Here is a 23,923-nt window from a genome sequence, read left to right as displayed (position 1 = left end):
AGTGCAGGAAGGTGCCAGCCAGGTGGGGCAGCCGGGGGGATGACGACAGCCTGCAGGGAAAGGGGCAGGGCATGGACACCGTAGGACAGCCTGGGCTGGAGAGGAGACAGGGAGGGGGAGAAGCTGAAAGGCCCTGACACAGCCACCTTCTGCAGGCCTTTGGCCACAGCTGCTCTCTGTGCCCCTGAGGCCAGGAGGAGGGGAGTGCCCCTTGCAGCCCTGGGGCCTCCTGGCCTCCTTGTCCCTGCTCAGCAGCCTGGCAGGTGCCACCCCATGGTCCTGCCCTTGGCATTGCACATCCCACAGCCCAGTGCCCCAGGAAGAGCCCTGAGGAATGAGGCAGGGACAGGATCTGCCTTCCCAGGGGCTGGGGGTCAGGGCTTGGCCCCTTGGATTAAGGAAAGAAGTCAAGGTTTCTTCAGCATCAGAGCCACCTTTGCCTTGCTTGTCCATCCTTGGCATCACTGTCTGCAGATTTCTGCTCTAACTGGAACCTGGGGACACGTTCTCAGTTGTGTCCCTCAGTGAGACTCATTAGCACTACAAGAAACTTCAGTGTTTCAATCTCACTTTGACTTGTTGAAAAGTTGTTTGAACTTCCTCTCAGGGACTGAGTCTCATGTAAAGAACATCAACTCCCCTGAGGGTCATGAAATGCCTGGGGCTGTTGCTGTGCTGCTGAGCTGGGCCGGGCTCCTGGCACACAGGGAGCTCCTGGCAAGCAAGAAGAGCTTCAAAGAGACAGCTCTGCTGGTGAGCAGCTCCTCTGCACAGCCCAGCAGGGCTGAGGGCACTGCCAGGCCAGCTCAGGGACACCAGCAGGGCACAGACAGAGCATCAAGGGGCTCAGCACTGGCAGGAGGGCTGAGAGCTCCCTGCAGGAGGAATCTTGGCAGGGCTGCACACGGTGAGTCTGTGGCTGCAGGGCAGTGCAGGGGCAGCTCCTGGAGGCATCTCCTAAAGCTGGCCCAGCCCCAGTTGATGGGATGGGGGAGCAGGGGCTGTTTTGGGGCACTTTGGAAGAGCTGTGAAGCCGGGGGTGCAGCCAGGGGTGCCCAGGACTGTGGGGCAGAGCAGGGTCCTGCAGCCCAGGGCGCTGTGCTGGGCAGGGACTCTGCTGCCTGCCAGGGGCAGCTCTCAGCCGGCCCGGGGAGCTGCTGCCAGGGCTGGGGCACAAGGGCTGTGGGCAAGGAGCAACCCCTGGGAGGGCAGGGAAGGGCTCTTCACCTATTTAGAGTAGACTGCAGGTTGTTAGGGCTCTCACAGCTCCAGGTTATACAGAACATTTCTCAGGGTAGTTTTAGAAAGCAGAGCAAGTCATGGGATACCTGAAAGGGAAGGATCCTGTTCTTTCCATCTTCAAATATGTGTTTTATGGGTGGGAAATTGGTCCTAAAAGTTAATCTCACAGTTCAGGAGGAGGCACTGAAACTGCAGATCTGTTCCTCTTTGAGAATAGACCAGGCAGTATCAGAAATCCCCACACCTGTGCCTTACATGTAGCTCTGGGTACCTTTTCCAGCCTCCTCAGGGTTGCTCTGACGTTGCCATCAGAGCCTGCACAGCCAGAGATTCCCCTGGGCAATGCTGCATTGCTGGGCTGGAACAGAGAACATTTAACAAAGCTGCCCTTTTAAACAGTGCTGCCTTGCATTCATCAGACTGTAGGTATTTGGGTTTATTAAAAATTAATTTGCATGTGAAGTTATGTTCAGGCAGCACGAGGGAAAGCACAGGGCAGATGGGAACAGACAGAGGGACACTGCAGCTCTCCTGGCTCTGCACTGAGCTACAGAGAGCTGAGCTGTTTGTCCTCTCTAGTTTAAAGTCTCATTATAATTTGCATCATAAAAATGAGGATTTGTACTCCTAACAAGAACAGGTACCAGATGTAACCATAATAAACACAGACAACATTATTTTAAGGACATGCTAAGCCTTTCCCCTGAAGCACACACTGTTCCATGTCTTGAGAGTGGAGACTGAACTTTTCCATTGAGGGTGGATGATGCCTGACATCCCCTGGGAGTGTTTGATGCTGTGGCAGAGCAGCTCCATGTCCCCACTGGAGAAGAGCAAAGCTGAGCCCTTGGCAGCACATGGACAGAGGTCCTGTTCCTCACAGCACCCTCAGCCAGGGAAAGGAAAAGCCTTTCAGTTCAGGGGATTTCTATGAGAAATAAAGTGACTTTGCTTAGAGGAGTCTGTCCTAACTTCTCCCTGTCCTTTCATGTTTCTGAACAGTGTCCCTGTGCTAAGGAACAGCAAATGTGCAACAGCAGCTCCCTCACCCACTTCCTCCTCCTGGCATTGGCAGACAGGCGGGAGCTGCAGCTCCTGCACTTCTGGCTCTTCCTGGCCATCTCCCTGGCTGCCCTCCTGGCCAACGGCCTCATCCTCAGCGCCGTAGCCTGCGACCACCACCTGCACACCCCCATGGGCTTCTTCCTGCTCAACCTCTCCCTCACAGACCTGGGCTGCATCTGCACCACTGTCCCCAAAGCCATGCACAATTCCCTCCAGAACACCACAACCATCTCCTACACAGGATGTGCTGTGCAGGTTTTTCTCCTCATATTCTTTCTTAGAGCAGAGTTTCATCTCCTCACCATCATGTGCTACGACCGCTACGTTGCCATCTGCAAACCCCTGCACTACGGGACCCTCCTGGGCAGCAGAGCTTGTGCCCACATGGCAGCAGCTGCCTGGGCCACTGCGTTTCTCAGTGCTCTGCTGCACACAGCCAATACATTTTCCCTGCCCCTGTGCCAGGGCAATGCCCTGGGCCAGTTCTTCTGTGAACTCCCACACATCCTCCAGCTCTCCTGCTCACACTCAGGCTACCTCAGGGAACTTGGGCTCATTGGGGTTAGTGCTTGGTTTTGTTTTGGTTGTTTCATTTTCATTGTTTTCTCCTATGTGCAGATCTTCAGGGCTGTGCTGAGGATCCCCTGTGAACAGGGACGGCACAAAGCCTTTTCCACGTGCCTCCCTCACCTGGCCGTGCTCTCCCTGTTCCTCAGCACTGCCGCATTTGGCTACCTGAAGCCCCCCTCCATCTCCTCCCCATCCCTGGATCTGGCCCTTTCAGTTCTGTACTCGGTGGTTCCTCCAGCACTGAACCCTTTCATCTACAGCCTGAGGAACCAGGAGCTCAAGGATGCCCTGAGGAAACTGATAACTGGGTGTTTTTTAGAAGCAATAACCTCTCCTTCTTCTGCATGTTATGGATCTCATTAAAGACCAATCCAGTTATGTACTTCAGTAAAGCCCAACATATCTTCTCTATTTTTTGCTCCTGGTAGGGGTGTTATTTTTGTAAGAATTTCTTCACACCAAAAAAATCTTTATATATATAAATATATATATATATAAAAGTATATATATATTTATATATATATATAAACACTATTTTCAATTCAGTATTTGCCTTTCTAGCCTGGCCCACAGGCTGTACAAATAGGGAATTGTACTCACTGTGTGCTTAAACCAAATAAAGAACTCTGTATTGACTTGTTAGCCTGACATCTTTCCTCTCTGACTTCTCTGCAGCTGCAGGGTCGGGGCCTCTGTGCAGAGCTGGGCCAGAAAAGAGTCCCAGCACAGCAGCACTGCCAGGGAGCAGCAGCCCTTCTCCTGCATGGCCTCCTCTTCCTTCCCTTCCACACTGTCCTGCAGAGCCCTGTGTTGTTGGAGCCTCAGTGCTCTGGCAGTCGGTGCCAGTCCTGCTGCAGGACTGTCCAGGGACTGCAGGCAGGGACAGCCACGGGCACTGCTGGCCCAGAGCTGACCTCTGCAGCAGCACTGCCATCCTGCAGGGGCATCTCCTCAGGCCAGAGCTTCAAAGCTTCAACCTTCTTTCCACTTTGCTCTCCAGGATGTGCCCAACACAACACCCTGCAGAGGAAAACAGCAGTGACCAGCACAAGGGGGGCAGTGCTCAGGGTGGGGGCACCCAGCAGTGCCCTGGCACAGCCAGCGCCGCTGCCAGCACTGGCCTCTCACCCCAGGCCATTGGGCTTGTTCTTCCCTCCAAGGAGGGACAGCAAATGACCAGCTCAGGAGTCCATGTTTGCACTGCATGCACAAGACATGCCCATGTGTCACGGCTTGGGGCTGGGGGGTGGAAGGCTCAGACAAAGTTGATGGCAGAAGCCGTCTCGTTGAGCTACGAGGGGCAGAAAGGACCCCCTTGCTTTCTAAATTCCTTCTCAGAGAGGAGCCTGGGGGTGGCTGGATCCAATCTCAGGCTCAGAGTTTGGTTTAGATTGAAGGAATTATAGAGGTGTGATTCAATCACTTTGTCCTGCAGGTTTTAGTGATGGTAAATCAGAAATAGTTCTATAAAATGAATTATTTATTATGACAAATGAACAGACAATTGATCAGACAAGTGAACAGATAAAAGACCTAAAAGAGAATTATTTACTTCAAATGATAAAAGCCAAAACCTCCTGGCAGTATACTGTACAATAGGACAGTGCAGCCTATCAAAGTCATTCTATTACAGCAATTGGATCAGAGCCAGCAAAAAGAAACAATCCTGAAGCAGAGATTGAGGTAACTCACCCCACAACGACAGGGGGTAGTTCTCTCTCTTTCACTTAACCCCTGGGCAGTGACCATGAAGAGCTGTCCCTGCTTCATGGCAGAAGCTCCACACACTTCAAGGAAGTCTGGGGAAGAATCTGCCATGTGAAAGTTGGACAGGGCTTTTACAGTTATCAAGGGTTTGACTGCCAGACATATTTGCAGGCCAGGGAGCAGCTTCTCTGTCAAATCCTGCTTCAAAAAGCAGGATGTATGTTTGAAGTTTCAGGAAGCATTTTGAGTTTAGCATAATTCAACATTAAACCAGCACCTTGACACCAGCAGTAACTCACCACAGAGAGCTTGAATTGTTTGCATTCTCTGACCACTGTTTAGGTATTATCAGAGTAGAGCATCCTGCCAGAAACAGCTCCTCGATTCCATGATGTTGCAAAAATTCTCAGGGTTCCTTTGGTTCCATAAGGTTCTGGAGTGTCACAATGGCCCTGATGATTTCATGAGTTCCCACTATTTCCCAGGATTCCTTTGGTTCCATGAGGCTTGGGAGAGTCCCAATGGCTCCTTGGTTCCAGGAGGTTCCTCAGTGTCACAATGGCCCCTTGATTCCTTGACATTCCGCAGTGTCTCTTGGATCCTTTGGTTCCTTGAGGCCCCGCAGTGTCACAGTGGCTCCTTGATTCCACGATATTCCAAAATATCCCAGGGTTCCCTTGGCTCCAAGAGGCTCCCCAGTGTCCCACCGGCCCCTGGATTCCAGCAGGCCCTGCAGTGTCCCAATGGCCACTCGGTTCCCTGAGCTCCTGTTGTGGTTGAGCTCAATTTCCCCATCCCCTGCTGTGCTCCGATGCCGTGAGAACTGCAGAGAAGCGAGCTGAGCACACGGCGGGCCCTGGTCCTCTTTGGTGGCCGGGGCTGCCCCGAGAGGGAGTCCCCGGCCGCTGCCCCCGGAGCCGCCGCGCCGTCCCCTGAGCGCGGCTGAGGCGGCAGCGCTGGAGCGGGGCCGTGTCTGCCCGGAGCCGCCGCTGCCACGAGGCTGCCGCCGCTGCCGCTTTTGGCCTGCGCTGCCCCGCAGCCGCCCGGCCCCGGCTTCCCAACACTGCCGGCGCCTGCGAGCGGAGCCGGCGCTCCTGCAGCGCCTCGGAGTCGCTGCTCCGCCGCCACAGCGGCTGCCGCCGGCCTCTGTGCCCGGAGCCGCCGCTGCCACGGGGCTGCCGCACTCACCGCCGGGGTTGCCGCTCGCGCAGCCGCCGCTCTGCCCCGGCTGCACCGGGACCCGGCACCGCCTCGGGCCTGCGCTGCCGCCTCAGCGGCCACAGGCACAGAGCCATGGGGGGACCTTTGCTCTGACACTCATGGGGCCTGCCTTTGTTCTGCTTGGGGCTGGGCTTTAGGAAACTTGCTGCTCATTTTCATGCTCCACTGGAACAGCTCCTGAATTCCAAAGGTTTCCTAATCCAGGGGAGGGGTTTCTATGGCATCGGAGGGGCCGCCCCTCGGGACACACTGTCAATAAACCATCCAGCTGACTGGGATGGGTTGGCCTGTGATCAACCAAGGCTTTGGGGAATGCTCTGTTCTGGTTGAATATTGCTCTATAACCTTCTGCCAAGCTGCCTTATTTTCTAAAGTTTGCCATTAAAAGTGTGGGTTTTGACCACTTGAGAAAACGTGTGCAGTGTCTTCTCCCTTGTAGTCTCTTTCTAAGTATTAAAAGAACTGAAGGCTCTTTTCAAATATCTGGAGGGAGGATATTTTTGGTGCCTTTTATATTTTTAAAAGTAAAACCCCTTTGCTGAACTCGAAGCTCAACCCTGGGGTCTTACAGTCACCATCCCTGGAAGTGTTCAAAAAACATTGACCTGTGGCATTTGAGGACACGGTTTAGTGGTGAAGATACCAGTGTTGGGTTAATGGTTGCTGTCGTGGGGTGATATCTGGGCCAGATTTTAAAATTCCCAATAATTTCTATGATGTCTATGATTTCCAACCTTAACAATTCTATGATTCTGTAGTGACTCAACCACTTCCCTGGACATTCTGTTCCAATGCTTGATAACCCTTAGCCATCCCTTTGATGCTGCAGCCAAGGAACAGACCAGTGACTTTCACAGTGTTCCTGGATTACAGGATGTCCAAAGCCAAGGACATTTCCATCAGCACCTTGTCCTTCCTGCAGATCAGTCACCTGAAGCCTCCAGGCCCTCCACGGTGGCAGAGACCCCCCAGGCAGCAAAGCCCTGTCCTGCCAGGCTGCCCAGCCCAGCCCTGTGTCTCTCTGGCCCTGGGGACAGCAGGGTTTGCTCTCCTTGGGGCACCTCAGTCCCTCTGCCATTGCCATCTGCCCCCACCCCAGCAGGCTCTGGAGCAAAGCACGGCTGAGGTACAGCACAGCTCTGCTCTGACACAAAGAACCTGCAGTCAGGGAGAGGGAGAGGACAAAGTCTTGTTTAACCAGCCTGAGGAATTAATAAGATCAGTGACCTCCTGTATTCCTGGGCACTTGAATGACCCTGTGGATCGGGTTTGGTAGCAGGGAGGGGGCTGCAGGTTTCCCTTAGGGAAGAGGAGATCAAGAGTTGACTCTGTGTCAGAGAGAGCCACTTTCAGGTGACTCCAAAATGGTCCAGCCAGTGCCCAAAGCTGAGCCAAAAAGCAATTCCAGAGGCACCTCTGTGACAACCCATTGGAGAAAGGATAAAATCCAGGGTGCTGTAACTCAGAGAGGAGTGAGAGAAATGGGGGAGAAACAACCCTGCAGGCACCAAGGGGAATGGAGAAGGAGGAGGAGTGAGAGACAGCCTTGGTGGGCACTTGGCAGCCAAAAGCCAACCCCCCAGCCCTGAGAGCCACAGCTGAGCCCAGCACAAAAGCTCCTTTAGGTCTGGAGGTTCTTTGCAGCAGCTTTTTAGCAGAGCTGCCAGATGGGCCATCAAAGGGGATGCTCAGCTGGGTCTGAAACCTGTGTCAGCCTTGGTTTTGTAGGATAATAAAGAACTATAGAATCCTAAATAGTTTGAGTCAGATGGGACCTTTATAGGTCATCTAGTCCAACTCCCCTGCAATGAACAGGTTCACGTTCAACTAGATCAGGTTGCTCACAGCCTTTCTAACCTGACCTTGAATAATTCCAAGGGTGGGGCATCTATGACCTCTCTGGGTGACTTGTGCCAGTGTTTCATCACCCTCAGTGTAAAAAGTTCTTCCTTCTATCTAGTTCAAATCTGCGCTTTTTTAGTCGAAAACCATTATCACTTGTCTTATGACAACTAAATCTGTCCCCATCCTTCTTATAGGTGTGATCTCAGGAGCTCCTGACAAGCCTTGACCAAACCAGCTGAGCAATGAAGAGCCCCTGGACTGGACCAGGGCTGTGGGGAAGTGTCCCTGGACTGGACCAGGTGCTCCTGGATGATACAGGTGGGAACAATCCAGAGTGGAACAGTTTGAGAACACAGGATAATCAGTCATCCCATTGTTGCTGTGGAATTTTGGTGCTGAAAAAATCTCCAGAGCAGTTAATTAGGGGTGAGATAAGAAAGGGTTTATTTTGCCAAGGCTAAGATGTTACAAGACGCGCGCTGGCCGTGCCTGAGATGTTACATTTTATAATACCATCCATCCAATCCCAGATGTGTCCACCCCGTGGCCTTTACTCTGGTCCGCCCCGGGTCCACCCCCTGAGGATTGAGTCGGGGGGCTTTTGGGACCCCTTGTTCATCCCATCTTCCTCACCCTCAGAGCACAAAGGGTACATGGTTACCTAATTCTTGACCGTGTTCTGTGGTTTAGGCCCTGATATGCTGTTCTGCCAACAATCTAGGCCTTGCCTTGACAAAAGACTAAACATTTCTGCTATATTCAGGGGTGTGAGTGATATAGGGAGCATAGAATGGGGTAAGAGGGTTAAGGAATGTGTAAACAAGGGTACTAGAGAGAAAGGGAAAGGGACAAGGGACAAAGGGGGGGGGTTGCTGCTTTTAAAATCTATTTAAAAAACTTATAAGGCTTACCAATAAAAGAAAAATAAAAAAACATTAGGGGCTTACGGCATCACCATGAAAGCCTTGGAACACTCCCTACCTCAATGTAGCCTAAATGGAACAGTTTGGATACAATTCCCAAATAGTTTGGAAACTCTGCTAATTACTGACACCAGGATGGAAATTCAGCAGAGAACTAAAGCCAGTCCCCTTGGGAGCCCACACCCAGCGGGGCTGAGGGAGGCCCTGGCAGCTCCCCAGCACCTCCCTCTCAGTGGGACACCTCTGGCAGCCTCTCCCAGCTCGGGAACCCTCCAGTTTGCAACACTCCAAAGAGCGGCGCTGATGCCCAGGACAATTCTGATCCCCCTCCACAAACACTCCTCCAGCTGGGACTCTTGTCTGGTGGGAAACACAAAGGGATTTGTGGGAGTGTTTCCCTGACAACAGGAGAGTTTTGGAGAGGGACCTTTCCACAGCCAGCTCTTGATGTGTGCACACATCTCTGCCTGGGTGTGGGTGTGAATTGACTGTGGGGTGAATGTTGTTATTGAGAATCTATAATTCAGTCACTGATAAAATTGTAGCAAATGCTATTGAACCACTTGATAATTATTCAATTGTTCATGATTAAGGGCTACTAATCTCTTTTGCCACCTTATCTTTGGATCCAAATCCTTCCTGCCCTGACCCTCTTGCATCCCAAGGCTCTGTGTAAATCATTCTCTTTCATCAAAAAATCAATATTTTTCAAGACTTTCACTTTAAAGTCTTCCTCCTTAGCTAAACTACAAAACAACTCCAATTAGTTTTTGTTGTCTTGAGGACATGAAGATAATAAAATGAAGGGAAATAATTTGGTTTTCAGTGTTTTAATGGGTCCCACAGTGTGTTTGCAGCTGCATCAGCTGTCAGTCCAAGATGGGCCATGTCAGAACTGGTGAGGCTGGGGGGTGAGGAGCAAGGTTGATCATCCAGGGTCAGTGTGGATCTCCTGAGGAGACACTCAGCATCAAGATCATTTGGAGAACACCTCTATCACCTCTCCTCTGAACTAAAAAATATCCATCATTGAATTAAAACAAAAAATGTACAAATTTTGACGACTTGTTTTGCAATTGCCTTGAAGACAATTAAAGGAAGACAAAGAGATCCTGAGGGATTTCTGCATTTTAATGAGCCCCACGGTGTGTTTGCAGCCCAGCCCATGATGCTGAGGTACTGAGAGAAGCTTGAAGCAACTGCTGAAGAAGTCAGAAGCCAAACTGCAAGTGCCTTGAAGCATTGCTGGGCCCCACTGAGGGCAGGCACTGCCAAAGCCTCCCCAGGGCCTCCTTGGAGCAGCTCCTTGGAGGCCAGGAGTGCAGGCAGACAAAGGCTCTGGGCAGGCCCCTGCAATGCTGAGCAAAGCCTGCCTTGGTTTTGTGGAGCACAAAGGCCAAGGCCTGAGCCCCAGGCCCTGGCCCAGCAGATCCTGTCCCTCCCGGCTGGCTCAGGGCTCTTTGGGGGGCACTGGGATGGGAGGGGGAGGAACAACAAAGGCCCAAAACTGGGCAACCCCTGCCAGGCTGCTGAGGGAGGGGCGAGGCAGAACCCAAGTGCAGACCCTGCCAGGCAAGTTGGTTGTGGTGGCCTGAGTGGCAGAGGCAGCTGGCAGAGGCAAGGGGACAAAGGCCTGGGTGCCTTTGGGCCTTGCAGCCCTGCCAGAGCCCTTGGCCATCTCTCCTGCAGGCTGTCCTGGCCTGGCCCTGCTGCTGCTCTGGCCTTGCAGGCTGCACACACCCCTCCTGCTTTCCCACCCCCTCCCAGCAGCATTTCTAGACCCTCCCTGATGTTTCTGCACCAACTCTGGCTGTTCCCTGGAACACAAAGCCATGGGCTGATCCTGACTCCCCCTGGGTGACCTCTTGCACCACACACCTATGCTTTGTATGGGCTTTCTTTTTCCTCATCTCGGATCAGATCTTTACAAGCTGACCTTTGTAGAGATTTCCTTCTCTTCCCACTCCCAAGAAAAGCTCTGTTATCTCTGAAACACTCCTTCAAAGAGTTGCAGCATGAGTGTAGTGGTTTGGACTTTGTTTTCCCCCAGAGGATAAGAAAAGTGGTAGACCCCAAGGGGTGGAAACCCCTGGAAGTTTTGAATTTCTGTCCAATGAGCGCTCCTGCAAAAAATGTAAACATACCACAACCAGACCGGAAGAGAAGAGTTGTAGTTTGAGGGAAGAAGAAGGTGGCCATGTTGTGAGCCACGAGGAAGGGGCTCTGAGCCCCACAGGGGGGCTTTGGCCCCCAGCCCCAGTGGGGGGCCTGTGGGGACCTGGAACAGCATAATGCTGGGCTAGGTGCCTGTAGTTATGCTGGGAGATGTTTTCTCCATCATGGGCAGTGGCCGTGGGCAGTGGCCGGAGAAAGCAGCAGCTGGCACTGACCAGAGAAATGGTGGCAGAGAGCCAGAAGAGATAAGACGGAGCAACAGAGACATGCAGCACCAGAGAAAGAACTCCTGGAAGGAGAGCCGAGGAAGAGAGAGTCAGCAGCTGAGTTCTACAGAGTTCTGGGGGTAAGAACTGATACCAGACCCCCCAAAACTCCCTTGAGACCTCCTGGAAGGAGGAATAGATGGACTCCTATTTGAGAGGAGCCCTGAAGTACATGCAGCAGCGGAGAGAGAGAGAGGAGCTGAGAAGCTCGGACGTCCTGAGAGCTCAGCCAGGACGGAGTGGGGGAGGTTGGCCTTGAGGCCCTCCCTTGCTGCAAGCTACAAAGAAGCTCGCAGCCTGAGACAGGGCACAGAGGCCCTGCAAGGAGCTTGAATCTCCTGGAGATACCAGACCGTCACGAAGACCCCCTGTGCTTCGTGATATGACGTGGTGAAGCGACCTTTGTCTGGGGTGAACGCAGCCCACGGAAGACCCCTTTGCCTGAATCAAGGGGCCGCGAGGGAGAGTTTGGATACCTCCCTCGTGAGTGCTGGCAGAGATCCAGCAACAGCTGCATGCATGAGAGAACCTGCTGCCTTAGAAGATGCTGCTGCTTAGTGACTGCTACTCTGAAGAAGCTGCTGCCCTGAGAGACTGGAAGGGATCTGTCCTTCTTTCCCTCCTGGACTTTTATTTGGAGGGGAGAAGAGATCTGATCCATTGTAAATACTTATGTCATGGTAGAGATAGTTGTAGTCGTGTGTATAATGTATTGTAGTATTTATTTGTATAGTCATTGTAATATATTCCCTTTCCCCATTCTGAGTCTGGTTGTGTTTTGTCTGGAAAAAACCCATCTCACATTGGGTTGAGATGTGGGAGGGGGGATGGAGCTAGGGAATTGGAATTTGGGCTATCTCAAACCATGACAATGAGTTCTTGGCACCCTCTTCCAGAGGTACAGCAGTCCATGTCCCTCAGCTTCTCCACACAAGCTCCAACCCCATCCTAGCAGATCTCCTCCAGAGTCTCTCCAGTTCCTCCTCATTCCTGCAGAACAGGGAGCCCCACACCCAGACACACCAGCCCAGATGTGGCCACAGCAGTGTTGAGTCCAGGGATGACAACTCTGTGCAGTTCTGTGCACTGGAACAGATTGGCCAGAGAGGATGTGGAGTAAAGGGCTCTGGGGGATCCTGCTTGAGCAGGGAGGTTGCACAAGGTGTCCTCCAGTGGTGCTTTCAACCTGAACCGTTCTGTGGGTCTGTGGTCTGTGATTTCCCACAATTGCACCAGTGATTTAATTACAGATCTGAGATGGCAACATTCCTACTATGCTTGCTGGAGGGCATTTGAATCAATTCCCATGAGCACATACAGGCACAGAGCTGTAGATCTGTAGATATGTGTACCCAAGTACCTGTCCAAAGTTCCCCTGGAGTTCAGTGACATTCTCATTTCTGATGTATTTGCATTTCTCAGCGTGTGACGGTCGAGCCGTGAGGAGTGAGGGGTCAGCCCAGGCCCCTTTGTCATCTCTCAGGGATGGTCCTCTGTGTCCCACAAACCTGAGAGCTTGGGAGCTGCGAGAGGTGTCCACTGAGAGGGAGGTGCTGGTGCAGCTGCTGCAACCCAGAAGAGTCCAAAGGGCCTCACTCAGGAGTGCTGTTTGTAGGGTCACCTACTGGTTTCAGTCATGTCCATCTCCTCCCTGTCCCTAATCCAGTAACTCCTGGAATTTTTTGAAAGTCCAGTAGTCATAATAGTGTTCAACTTAAACTATGCCTCCAGCAAGCAATGTTCAAGGGCTGCAAAGGGATGACCGACTATCTCTCATTTCCTCCTTGGTTAATGAACAGGAAGGGGAAGACTGATCTAAAAAGCAACTGCTGAAAACAAAGGGCAGGAGTGCCCTGGTGACACTACAGGAGATTTCAGGCACTGGGGTGAAATCCCACAACAAGTGGTCCAGTATGTCAGGGACACCCAATATATCTGGGAGAAGAAGGAAATGGTGACTGCAGGTGACACAAATTCCCTGAGCCAGCACCAGCCCCATGGTGAGGCTGTTCCCCCAAAAAATCATGGGGCAGATCATGAGAGAAGGAGGAAGACATTTTTCTGAAGGATGGGAAATTCCCCCTTCCCACGAGGGGAAATTCCATTGACAGTGTCTGATTGTCCTAGTCCCCTTTCCAGGGAAAGTTTAGGTGCTCCTGTCCCCTCTCCCCTGCTTGGACTCCTGTGAGTGAGAGCATTTCTTTCTCTGTTTGGTGCTCACTGAAGCTGTGCAGGCAACTCAGAGGGTGACCCATGGAGCTGTGGGTGCCTCTGGCTGCATCCCAGTGCCCAGTTGTGCTCTGGACTTTGGGAAAGGGCAGAAGTGTCTCTGCTGGAGGGCAGTGCTGCTCCTGCCTCAGAGCCCTTCCTGCCTGCCCAGGGGCAATGCTGCCCAGCCGGGCTGCTTTCCTGCTGGGCAGGGAAAGGGACGGGCCAGAAGGCAGGGCAGGGATGGAGCAGACATGCTGAAGTGTCCTCAGTGCAAAGCAAATGTTCACTTCTGACTTGGTCCCTTGATGTCCCTCCATGGAGGGACAACCAACCTCTTGCAGGTGGGGTGAGAGGCCAGGGCTGGGAATGGGGGTGGCAGGGGCTGCTCTGTGACAGTGGCCCTGGGGCACCTTCCCAGGCTGCCCCTGGAACAAAGACACAGCCCAGTCCCTGCTCTGCTGCTCCCTCAGGGCTGTGCCAGGAGTTCTGGCTGTGCAAGGACACTGCTGTGTGCCCCCACCCTGCACACTCCCACTCTCAGCTGGGCACTGGCATTTGCTTTGCCAGGGCATTCCTGGAGCACTTTGCTGACAGGGACTGTGGAGGAAGAGCCTGAAGCCTTCCTGCCCTGCCCTCAGGAGATGCTCTTGGCTGATGGAGGTGCTGGTGTGGAGCCCAGCTCTGTGCCAGCAGTGCCCAGGGCCTGTCCCTGCCTGTGATCCCAGCACGGACACGCAGCAGGACTGTGCCCAAGCTGCCAGAGCACTCAGGCCTTGCACCCACAGCAGGGCTGGGAAGGACAGTGTGGAGATGGAAAGAGCAGATGTGGAAGGAGCAAGTGCCCTTGTCCCTGGCTGTGCTGCTGTGCTGAGAGTCTCTTCCCTCCAGCTCTGCACACAGACACTGCCCCTGCAGCTCCAGAGAAGGGCTGAGGAAGCATCTTGGACATTCAGGTCAGGGCAGGGAACTTTATTCTACGTAAATGTACAGAGAACACACCTTTTGAAAGCCCTTGGATTAGAGAAGGATGGTAGATATTGATGTAGAAATTTATGAGCAATGCCATTGATTTGTGGATAATATAAAAGTAGAAAAAGAATAAGAAAATGCACAAACGAAAAGAAGAATAAATAGGAGAAAAAAAGCTCAGATTGTAGTTACCTTCTGCATGCTCTGCAGAAGAAAAGACACACTTTGTTATTGCCTCTAAATCCAGTCACCAGTTTCCTCATGGCATCCTTGAGCTCCTGGTTCCTCAGGCTGTAGATGAGGGGGTTCAGTGCTGGAGGAACCACCGAGTACAGAACTGACAGGGCCAGATCCAGGGATGGGGAGGAGATGGAGGGGGGCTTCAGGTGGGAAAACATGCCAGTGCTGAGGAACAGGGAGACCACGACCAGGTGAGGGAGGCACGTGGAAAAGGCTTTGTGCCGTCCCTGCTGAGAGGGGATCCTCAGCACAGCCCTGAAGATCTGCACATAGGAGAAAACAATGAAAATGAAACAACCAAACCCTAAACAGCAACTAACCACAAGAAGCCAAACTTCCCTGAGTTTGGAGTGTGAGCAGGAGAGCTTGAGGATGTGTGGGATTTCACAGAAGAACTGGCCCAGGGCATTGCCCTGGCACAGGGGCAGGGAAAATGTATTGGCTGTGTGCAGCAGAGCATTGAGAAAGCCAGTGGCCCAGGCAGCTGCTGCCATGTGGGCACAAGCTCTGCTGCCCAGGAGGGTCCCGTAGTGCAGGGGTTTGCAGATGGCAACGTAGCGGTCGTAGCACATGATGGTGAGGAGGGAAAACTCTGCTGACATAAAAAAGGTAAAGAAAAAGAGCTGTGCAGCACATCCCGTGTAGGAGATGGTTGTGTTGTTCTGGAGGGAATTGTGCATGGCTTTGGGGACAGTGGTGCAGATGCAGCCCAGGTCTGTGAGGGAGAGGTTGAGCAGGAAGAAGCCCATGGGGGTGTGCAGGTGGTGGTCGCAGGCTACGGCGCTGAGGATGAGGCCGTTGGCCAGGAGGGCAGCCAGGGAGATGGCCAGGAAGAGCCAGAAGTGCAGGAGCTGCAGCTCCCGCCTGTCTGCCAATGCCAGGAGCAGGAACTGGGCCATGGAGCTGTTGTTGGGCATTTGTTGCCTCTAGATGGGGGGCACTGTTCAAGGAGGAAACAACAGTGACAAGTTAGGGAAGAACATTCTAAGAAAAATCAAATCCACTTTCCAACACCCCTCTCACTGCTCCACTGGTTTTCCTTTTCTAGGAGTCTCTCCTTCAGCTCCATGGCTGGAGCCCCGGTTGGGGCTCACTATATCTCTCCTGAGGAGTGTTCCTGGATGTCAGAACCCCTCAGCACTTCTGATGCACTCCAGGAGAACAGAGCAGGTCCTGCCAGGCAGGAGGATTGTCTGGGGCTTAGTGCAGAGTGAGGGGAGCTGGTCTGTCCCTCTCTCTTGTTCCCAACTGCCCTGACTTTGCTCCTTCCTGAGATGGAGATTGATCACACTCCCAGTTTGGTCTGAAAAGCCACCAGACACTGTTGAGAGCAGAGGGATCCATCCCAGACCCCTCAGTGTCTCAGCCTGTCTCAAGGGCTCAGCACCCCACTTGGAGCCAAGGACACCCGTGGCTCATCTCCCCAACCCAACAGCATCTCCTGGCGTGGGCACAGCATCTCTGCCCCTCTCCACTGGGGCTTTCAGAGAACACAGCTGTGCTGGGAGGATGATTTGCATTCTCCAGGGCAGCTCCCAGCTTGGAAGGACACCTCAGAAAAGAGCCAAGTGTCCTAATGACGGGGTCTGATTGAGGGAAAAAGAGCTCCTGACCCAGGCCCACAGACTTCACTGCCCACACCCCACAGGGCAGAGGACAATTGGAATGTCTCATTACCAGGGACACTCCTGTCATAGGGGAATCCCAGGATCAGTGTTGGACTGTGTAGCTTGAACTCCCTCCCCATGAGCCTGACTGAGAGAAGGAGGGAACAACCTCAGGACCATGGGCAAGCTGAGAACCAAGGAAATGCACAGGGAGGGTCCAGCTGGGAGAGGCCAGGGCAGAGCCCACTGGGCACTCAGGGCAGCATCACCCTGAGCCAGCTGGGCCACCTCCCAGACACCAACAGTGCCAGCAAGTTGTTCTCAGCCCTGGGCAGCTCCTCACAGTTCCCTCTGGAACTCAAACTACCAGGCATGTGGCTTGAGAGCTTGAGAGAAATCCCTCCTTGGACCTTCCCCTTGAAGTATCCCCTGGAAAATATCCTGGGGTGCTCTGGTTCTGTGAGCAGCCCTGACCCATGAAACTCTCACTCAATAGCAGAAGAAACCTGCCCTGCCCTGCCAGGCTTTGCTCTTTCCACCCCCAGCCTCTGCCCAGCCCTGAGGGAGCTCCCCAGCCCGGCTGAGAGCTGCCCCTGGCAGTGGCAGAGCTCCTGCCCCGGCACAGCCCTGGGCTGCAGGACCCTGCTCTGCAGGACAGCTTGGGGCAGCCTGGGGGGCACAGCCCGGCTTCACAACCCCTCAGCCATCCCTGGGAGAAGGGAACCCTGCTGGGATGTGCCTGGGATGGTGCAGCAGGGAGTGGGATGTGCCAGCGTTAGGAGATCTTTGCCCCAACTGCAGACACATTGCCCTTCATGCTGACTCACCGTGAGGGAACCTGGAAAGATTCCTCCTGCAGTGGATCTTCCTCTCGACTTCCCTCCCAGCCCAGGCTGTGTGTAACCTCTGTCTGCCTTGCTTTTGTGCCCTGGCTGCTGCAGGCAGTGCCCTCAGCCCTGCTGGGCTGTACAGAGGAGCTGCTCACCAGCAGAGCTGTCTCTTTGAAGCTCTTCTTGCTTGACAGGAGCTCCCTGTGTGCCAGGAGCCCGGCCCAGCTCAGCAGCACAGCAACAGCCCCAGGCATTTAGTGACCCTCGGGGGGTTTGATGTTGTTTACATGAGACTCAGTCCCTAAGAGGAAGTTCAAACAACTTCTCAAGAAGTCCAAATGAGTTTGAAAGACTGAAGTTTCTTGTACTGTTAATGGGTCCCACTAAGGGACAAGAGTGAGAAAGTGTCCCCAGATTCCAGTTGGAATAGAAAACTGCAGACAGTGATGACAAGGATGGACAAGCAAGGGAAAGGTGGCTCTAATGCTGAATAAACCTTGACTGGTTTCCTTAATCCAGAGGACCAAACCCTGACCCCCAGCCCCTGGGAAGGCAGATCCTGTCCCTGCCTCATTCCTCAGGGCTCTTCCTGGGGCACTGGGATGTGGGATGTGCAATGCCAAGGGCAGGACCATGGGGTGGCACCTGCCAGGCTGCTGAGCAGGGACAAGGAGGCCAGGAGGCCCCAGGGCTGCAAGGGGCACTCCCCTCCTCCTGGCACCAGGGGCACAGACAGCAGCCATGGCCAAAGGCCTGCAGAAGGTGGCTGTGTCAGGGCCTTTCAGCTTCTCCCCCTCCCTGTCTCCTCTCCAGCCCAGGCTGTCCTACGGTGTCCATGCCCTGCCCCAGGAAACACAGAGGGACACTTTTTTCCCAAGGGTTGTCTTGGCAGAACGAGGCACACCCTCTTTAAACTTTCTGGCACAAGGGAGCTCTGAGCTCTGGGTACGGAGGGAGCTCCAAGTGCCAACCACTGGAGTGGGAGCTACAAATCATCAGGTCTGGTGTTCTTTGGAGGGCCAGACACTGGTGAGAGTGGGGGGTGTGTGCACATGGAAGGACTTGAAGGGCACAATGAACTGTCTCAAAACACTGTCAAAGCAGGAAAATCCCATAAGGCACCACAGCACATAAGCACTGGTGGCAAACAGGAAGGCCTTTAATTCCAAGGCCTAAAGGGAGGTGAAGCTCTTGAAGTAGCCCCCAGGACAGAATTGCACTGTGCAGACTGGGGGAAAGAGCAGAAAGCCCCAAGAGGAAGCCAGAGCTGGTAAGGCAGGTCTGGGGAACCCATCCAGACAAAGATTCCCACCTACAGACTGGAAGCACACCAGGCAAAACTCCCACCATGGCAAACTGTGGGAAAGGAAACAAGTCCTTGTGCACGTGCCAGCCCAAGCTGTGGGAACAGCATCTACCCCCCTGAATACCCAGGGCTTGGGCTGTATAAAAGTGATAGCCCAGAAGCACAACTTGGGGACCCTCCACCGAGCAGAGCAGGGGGAAGAAGGACCGGTGGGAGCCTCAGGGATCTACATGGGGTGATACATTTACTTCATCTCTGTCTCTCTGTCACCGTCTTCCCACCACCCCCTTATTCTCTCTCTCTTTCTATTTCTTTCTCTCTCTCTCCCTCCTATTTACTGTTAAATCAAACTTGGACTGCTGACTTTGGCACATGGTCTCCTTTGAAGCTGAATTTGGGCAGAGGCATCTTTTCATAATGGGAACCTGACAGTATCCCTGAGGTTTTACAGTGTGGGAATGGCCACTGGATTCCATGAGGTTCCACAGAGTCACAGGGTCCATTTGGCTTCGTAAGGCTCTGCAGTGTGATAATGGCCCCTTGATTCCATGAGTTTGCAAAATGTCTCAGGACTCCTTTGGTTCTAGGAGGCCCCACATATCCCAGTGGCCCCTTGGTTCCATGAGATTCCACAGTGTCCCAGGGTTCCTTTGGTTCCGTGAGGCCCTGCAGTGTCACAGTGACCTTTGAGTCCCCAAGGTTCCTCAGTGTCACAACAACCCCTTGATTCTATGAGGTCCCAAAATGTCTCAGGGCTCCCTTGGTTCCATGAGGCCCTTCATGGCACAGTGAATCCTTGGTTCCAGGAGGTTCCACAGTGTCCCAGCATTCCTTTGATTTCACGAAGCCCTGGAGCATCACAATGGCCCTTCGATTCCATGAGTTTCCACAGTCTCCCAGGGTTCCTTTGGTTCCATGAGGCCTTGCAGTGTCACAATGGCCTCTTAATTCCGTGAGTTTTCACATTGTCACAATGCTCCCTTGATTCCATGACATTCCACAGTGTCCCAGGGTTCCTTTGACTCCAGAAGGCCCTGCAGTGTCACAATGGCCCCTTTACTCCAGGAGGTTCCACAGTGTCCTTGCTGGAACACACAGGGCTGTAATGTTGTCAGCCCTGCAGAGCTGCCTCCGGCTCTGGGCTCCAGCACAGCAAGGACATGGACCTGTTGGAGTGAGTGCAGAGGGGAGCAGCAAGAGGATCAGAGGGATGGAGCAGCTGTGCTGTGAGGAAAGGCTGAGAGAATTGGGATTGTTGAGGCTGGAGAAGAGAAGGTTTTGGGGTGACCTAATTGTGGCCTTGCAGTGCCTGAAGGGAGCCAACAAGAAAGATGGAGAGAGACTTTGGGCAAGGGCCTGGAGTGACAGGACAAGGGGCAGTGGCTTCACACTGAGAAAGGGAAGGGTTAGATGAGATATTAGGAAGAATTTCTGGACTGAGATGGTAGTGAGATCCTGGCACAGGTTGCTCAGAGAAGTTCTGTCTGCCCCATCCCTGGAAGTTGTTCAAGGCCAGGTTGGATGGGGCTCTGAGTCTAGTGGAAGGTGACCTTGCCCATGGCAGGGGGTTGGAATAAGATGCTCTTTAAGGTCCCTTCCCACCCAAACCATTCCATGGATCTGTGACTGGTGGGGGGATGTGGTGGTTGGAGCCATTGGGCACAGAGACCCCAAAATGATGGAGTTTTCCATTCTGGATGGAGGAAGGAGGGGGCAGCAGAACTGACACTCTGGACTTCTGGTGGTCAGACTTTGTTCTGTTTGGGAGACTGACTGAGCTGGGTGTGAGTGTGGATGTGCTGGAGGGCAGGAAGGCTCTGCAGAGGGATCTGGACAGGTTGGATCAATAAGGCCAAGTGTCAAGTCCTGCCCTTGGGTCCCAAGAACCCCCTGGAACGCTGCAGGCTGGGGGCAGAGGGGCTGGAGAGCTGCTCAGCAGGAAGGGACTTGGGGGTGCTGCTTGACAGAGACTGGATATGAGGCAGAATGTGCCCAGGGGGGCAAGAAGGCCAAGGGCATCGTGGCCTTTGTGGAGAAGAGTGTGGCCAGCAGGAGCAGAGAACTGATTGCCCCTCTGTACTGGGCACTGGGGAGGCCCCACCTGGAGTGCTGTGTCCAGTTGTGGCCCCTCAGTGCCAAAAGGCCCTTGAGGGGCTGGAGCGTGTCCAGAGAAGGGAACGGAGCTGGGGAAGGCTCTGGAAAACATGTCTGCTGAGGGACGGCTGAGGGAACTGGGCTGGTTGAGTGTGGAGAAGGGGAGGCTCAGGGGGGACCTCATTGCTCTCTGCAATGACCTGAAAGGAGGTTTTAGTGGGGTCAGGGTTGGTCTCTTCTGCAAAGTCTTTAGAGACAGGAAGAGAGGAAACGGCCTTAAATTGCATCTGGTGAGGCTCAGATTAGATATTAAAAAAAAACTTTTTCCCCTGAGAGAGTGTTCAGGCATTGGAACAAGTAGCCCAGGGAGGTGGTGGAGTCTCTGGAAGTGTTCAGGTGTGTGGTGGGTTGACTTTGGCTGCACACTAGGTGCCCTCCCAGCTGCTTTATCACTCCCCTTCCCAGCAGGACAGGGGAGAGAGTAGGATGGAAAAAAAAATAGTGTGTTGAGATAAGGCAGTTTTTTTAAAGCAAAGTGAAGCTTGTGCACACAGAAACCAAAGACAGCATGGTTTGTTCTCTACTCCCCATGAGCAGCCATGGTCGGCCACTCCCGAGGAGCAGGGCTTGGGTACCTGTGAGGGTTCCTCAGCAGGCAGCCATCAGACAATGAATGCCCCCCTCCTGCTCCCTGCCTCAGTTTTTAGAGCTGAGCTGACCTCCCATGGTCTGCAATGTCCCTGTGGTCAGTTGGGCTCAGCTGACCTGGCTGTGTCCCTTCCCAGGGTCTTGCCCTCAACTGGGGAGGAATGTGACAGTGCTGATGTTGTGCCAGCCCTGCTCAGCAGTGACCCAAACACCAGTGTGTTATCAACACCTTTCCAGCTCCCACTGCAGAGCACAGCACTGGGAGTGCTGCTCTGGGGAAATGAACTGCAGCTCAACCAGACCCCATACAGTCTCCACCCCTTATTCCACACTATTTGTGTCATACTCAGACCCCACATAATTTATTTATCTTCTGACTATTCCATTGTATTTATTCTTCATTACTGAGATCCCTCCTTACCAACACATGCTACTTAAACTACATTCCTAAACTGTCTTTAGACCCAACGTACATATTTATACATTTTCATTAACTACTATTCCCTGCCCTTTTACAGATAGGTCTTATTTTCCCATTTTCATGGCCTTCTTCCCCCCTCCAGATACTGGGCTCCATTCCATCAGGATGGGTACTCAGGACAGCAGAAGCAACACAATCAATTGTCAGGTACCGACACCAGCCCGTCCTGGGTCATCATCACACTCTCCTTCCTCCTCACACAATTTGTTCTTCATTGGTTCATGTCGTTCCTGCTACTTTACCTCCTGCAACACACAACTCAGATCATCTTTCCCCCAAGGTTAAATCTCCTTGAGGCACACATTGGGTCTCCCCATCTTCCCTCATTACCCACCAGGTACACCCTGGTCCCTGAGCAAAGGCAATCCCACGGATGGGTTTGCCTTTTCTCATGGGAGGAGAACCCCACACTGACTTCCCCCCCTCACTTCCCCAGTGTAGCACCAGGACTTTATCCCCTCCCACAGTGTGTAGGGGTTTTGTTTGGGCAGGACCAGGGCAGTTGGCAGATCCCCCAGTGTTGACCAGCCAAGTGGCCTCAGCTAAATTTGCCTCCCAATGCTTCCATGTCCCATTACCTAATGCTCTCAACATGGTTTTCAACAGTCCATTATACCTCTCAGTCTTCCCAGAGGCTTGTGGGTGATAAGGGATATGATAGATCCATTCAATGCCATGTTTCTTTGCCCAAGAACTTGTGAGATTATTCCAGAAGTGAGTCCCATTGTCTGATTCAGTTCTCTCTGGGGTACCATGTCACCACAGAATGTGCCTCTCGAGGCCTCAGATGGTGTTTTGAGCAGTGGCCTGGTTTACAGGATATATTTCCAGCCAGCCAGTTGTTGCCTCCCCCATGGTGAGTCTGTAGCTCTTGCCCTGGTGTGTTTGTGGCAGTGGTCCAGTGCAGTCAATTTGCCAGACCTCACCATATTGGAAATCCAGCCACCGCCCTCTATTCCAGGCAGATTTTACTTGCATGGCTCCCTTAATTGCTGCACACGTGTCACATTCATGAGTGACCTGTGTGATGGCCTCCATGGTCAGGTCGACCCCTGGATCACGAGCCCACCTGTACCTCGCATCTCTTCCCAGATGTCCTGATGTTCCATGGGCCCATCGGGCTATAAAGAGCTCACCCTTCTGCTCCCAGTCCAAGCCTACCTGGGCCATTCCAATCTTGGCAGCCTTATCCACCTGCTTATTGTTCTGATGTTCTTCAGTGGCACGACCCTTGGGCACGTGAGCATTGACGTGATGCACTTTCAGAGTCATGTTTTCCACCCATGCAGTGATGTCCTGCCACAGTGCAGCAGCCCAGATGGCTTTGCCCCTGCATTGCCAATTGGCCTTCTTCCATTGCAGTAGTCACTCCCACAGGGCATTAGCCACCATCCAGGAGTCAGTGTAGAGGTGTAGCACAGGCCACTTTTCTCCTTTGGCAATCTTTAGGGCTGGCTGGCTGGCTTTCACTTCTGCAAACTGGCTCGACTCACCCTCTCCTTCAGCAGCTTCGACGACCCGTCGTGTGGGACTCCACACGGCAGCTTTCCACCTCCCATGGTTTCCTACCACTCAGTAAGATCCATCAGTTAACAGAGCATCCCCTCTTTCATTTTCTGGGAACTCATTATATGGTGGTGCTTCTTGGGCACGAGTCACCTCTTCAGGCAGTGCTCCAAAATCCCTGCCTTCTGGCCAGTCCATAATCTCTTCCAGGATCCCCGGGAAACTGGGTTTTCCCATTCGGGCTCACTGTGTGATCAAAGCTTGCTCCACTTGCTCCATTGTAGCACTGGTTGCATGATGAGTTGAGGGGATGTTCCCTTTGAACATCCAGTGCAGCACAGGCAAACGTGGTGCCAAGAGGAGACACGCTTCTGTTCCAGCAACTTCTGAGGCGGCCGAACCCCCTCAGAGGCTGCCAGTATCTCCTTTTCAGTTGGCTTCTGATCCTCGGTAACCCCGGCTCCAAAACCCTAATGGTCGAGCTCGGGTTTCTCCTGGTGTTCTGTGCCAGAGGCTCCAGGTGAGACCATGCTCCCCAGCTGCCTTGTAGAGGATATTTTGCACAGCTGGTCCCGTTCCAACAGGCCCCAGAGCTACTGCACAGGCTGTCTCCTGTTTGATCTGCTCCAAGGCCTGTTGTTGCTCAAGGCCCCACTCAAAATGGTTCTTCTGCCGGGTCGCTCGACAGAGGAGGCTCACAAGCTGACTGTAACCTGGAATGTGCATCCTCCAGAAACCCACAAGGCCTAGGAAAGCTTGTGTTTCCTTCTTGTTAGCTGGTGGAGACATAGATTCTATTTTGTTTACTACATCCAGGGGCACATGGCAGCATCCATCCTGTCATTTTATTCCCAAGAACTGAATCTCCCGTGCAGGTCCCTTTATCTTGCTTTGCTTTATGGCAAGACCAGTTCTGAGAAGAATTTGGACTATTTTCCTCCCTTTCTCAAGAACTTCTTCTGCTGTTTTGCCCCATACAGTGATATTTTCAATATATTGCAGGTGCTCTGGAGCTCC

General features: G+C 53.1%; 2 protein-coding genes across 2 annotated transcripts; one reads left to right on the top strand and one right to left on the bottom strand.

Moving 5' to 3' along the window:
* The first annotated feature begins 2,268 nt into the window (after window positions 1-2,268).
* LOC116781312 (olfactory receptor 14J1-like) lies at window positions 2,269-3,240 on the top strand. Its single transcript, XM_032677010.1, has one exon. It carries the CDS (start codon window positions 2,269-2,271, stop codon window positions 3,238-3,240), a length of 972 nt encoding a protein of 323 aa, XP_032532901.1.
* Window positions 3,241-5,137: 1,897 nt separating this feature from the next.
* LOC116781311 (olfactory receptor 14J1-like) lies at window positions 5,138-15,351 on the bottom strand. Its single transcript, XM_032677009.1, has 2 exons — window positions 14,430-15,351; window positions 5,138-5,853 (listed from the first exon to the last, which is right to left on the bottom strand). The coding sequence occupies exons 1-2, from the start codon at window positions 15,349-15,351 to the stop codon at window positions 5,138-5,140; spliced, it is 1,638 nt and encodes a 545-aa protein (XP_032532900.1).
* Between the last annotated feature and the right edge of the window lie 8,572 nt (window positions 15,352-23,923).

Source organism: Chiroxiphia lanceolata, assembly GCF_009829145.1.
Source record: "Chiroxiphia lanceolata isolate bChiLan1 chromosome W unlocalized genomic scaffold, bChiLan1.pri scaffold_40_arrow_ctg1, whole genome shotgun sequence".
Classification (NCBI taxonomy): Eukaryota; Metazoa; Chordata; class Aves; order Passeriformes; family Pipridae; genus Chiroxiphia; species Chiroxiphia lanceolata.
This window is presented reverse-complemented; position numbering and strand designations above follow the sequence as displayed.

Coding starts and splice junctions, on each gene's coding strand:
- LOC116781311 (XM_032677009.1), bottom strand. CDS start 15,351: ATGCCCAACAACAGCTCCATGGCCCAGTTCCTGCTCCTGGCATTGGCA. Junction 5,854..14,429: donor ACTGGTGACTGGATTTAGAG/GCAATAACAAAG, acceptor GTGGCCGCTGAG/GCGGCAGCGCAGGCCCGAGG.
- LOC116781312 (XM_032677010.1), top strand. CDS start 2,269: ATGTGCAACAGCAGCTCCCTCACCCACTTCCTCCTCCTGGCATTGGCA.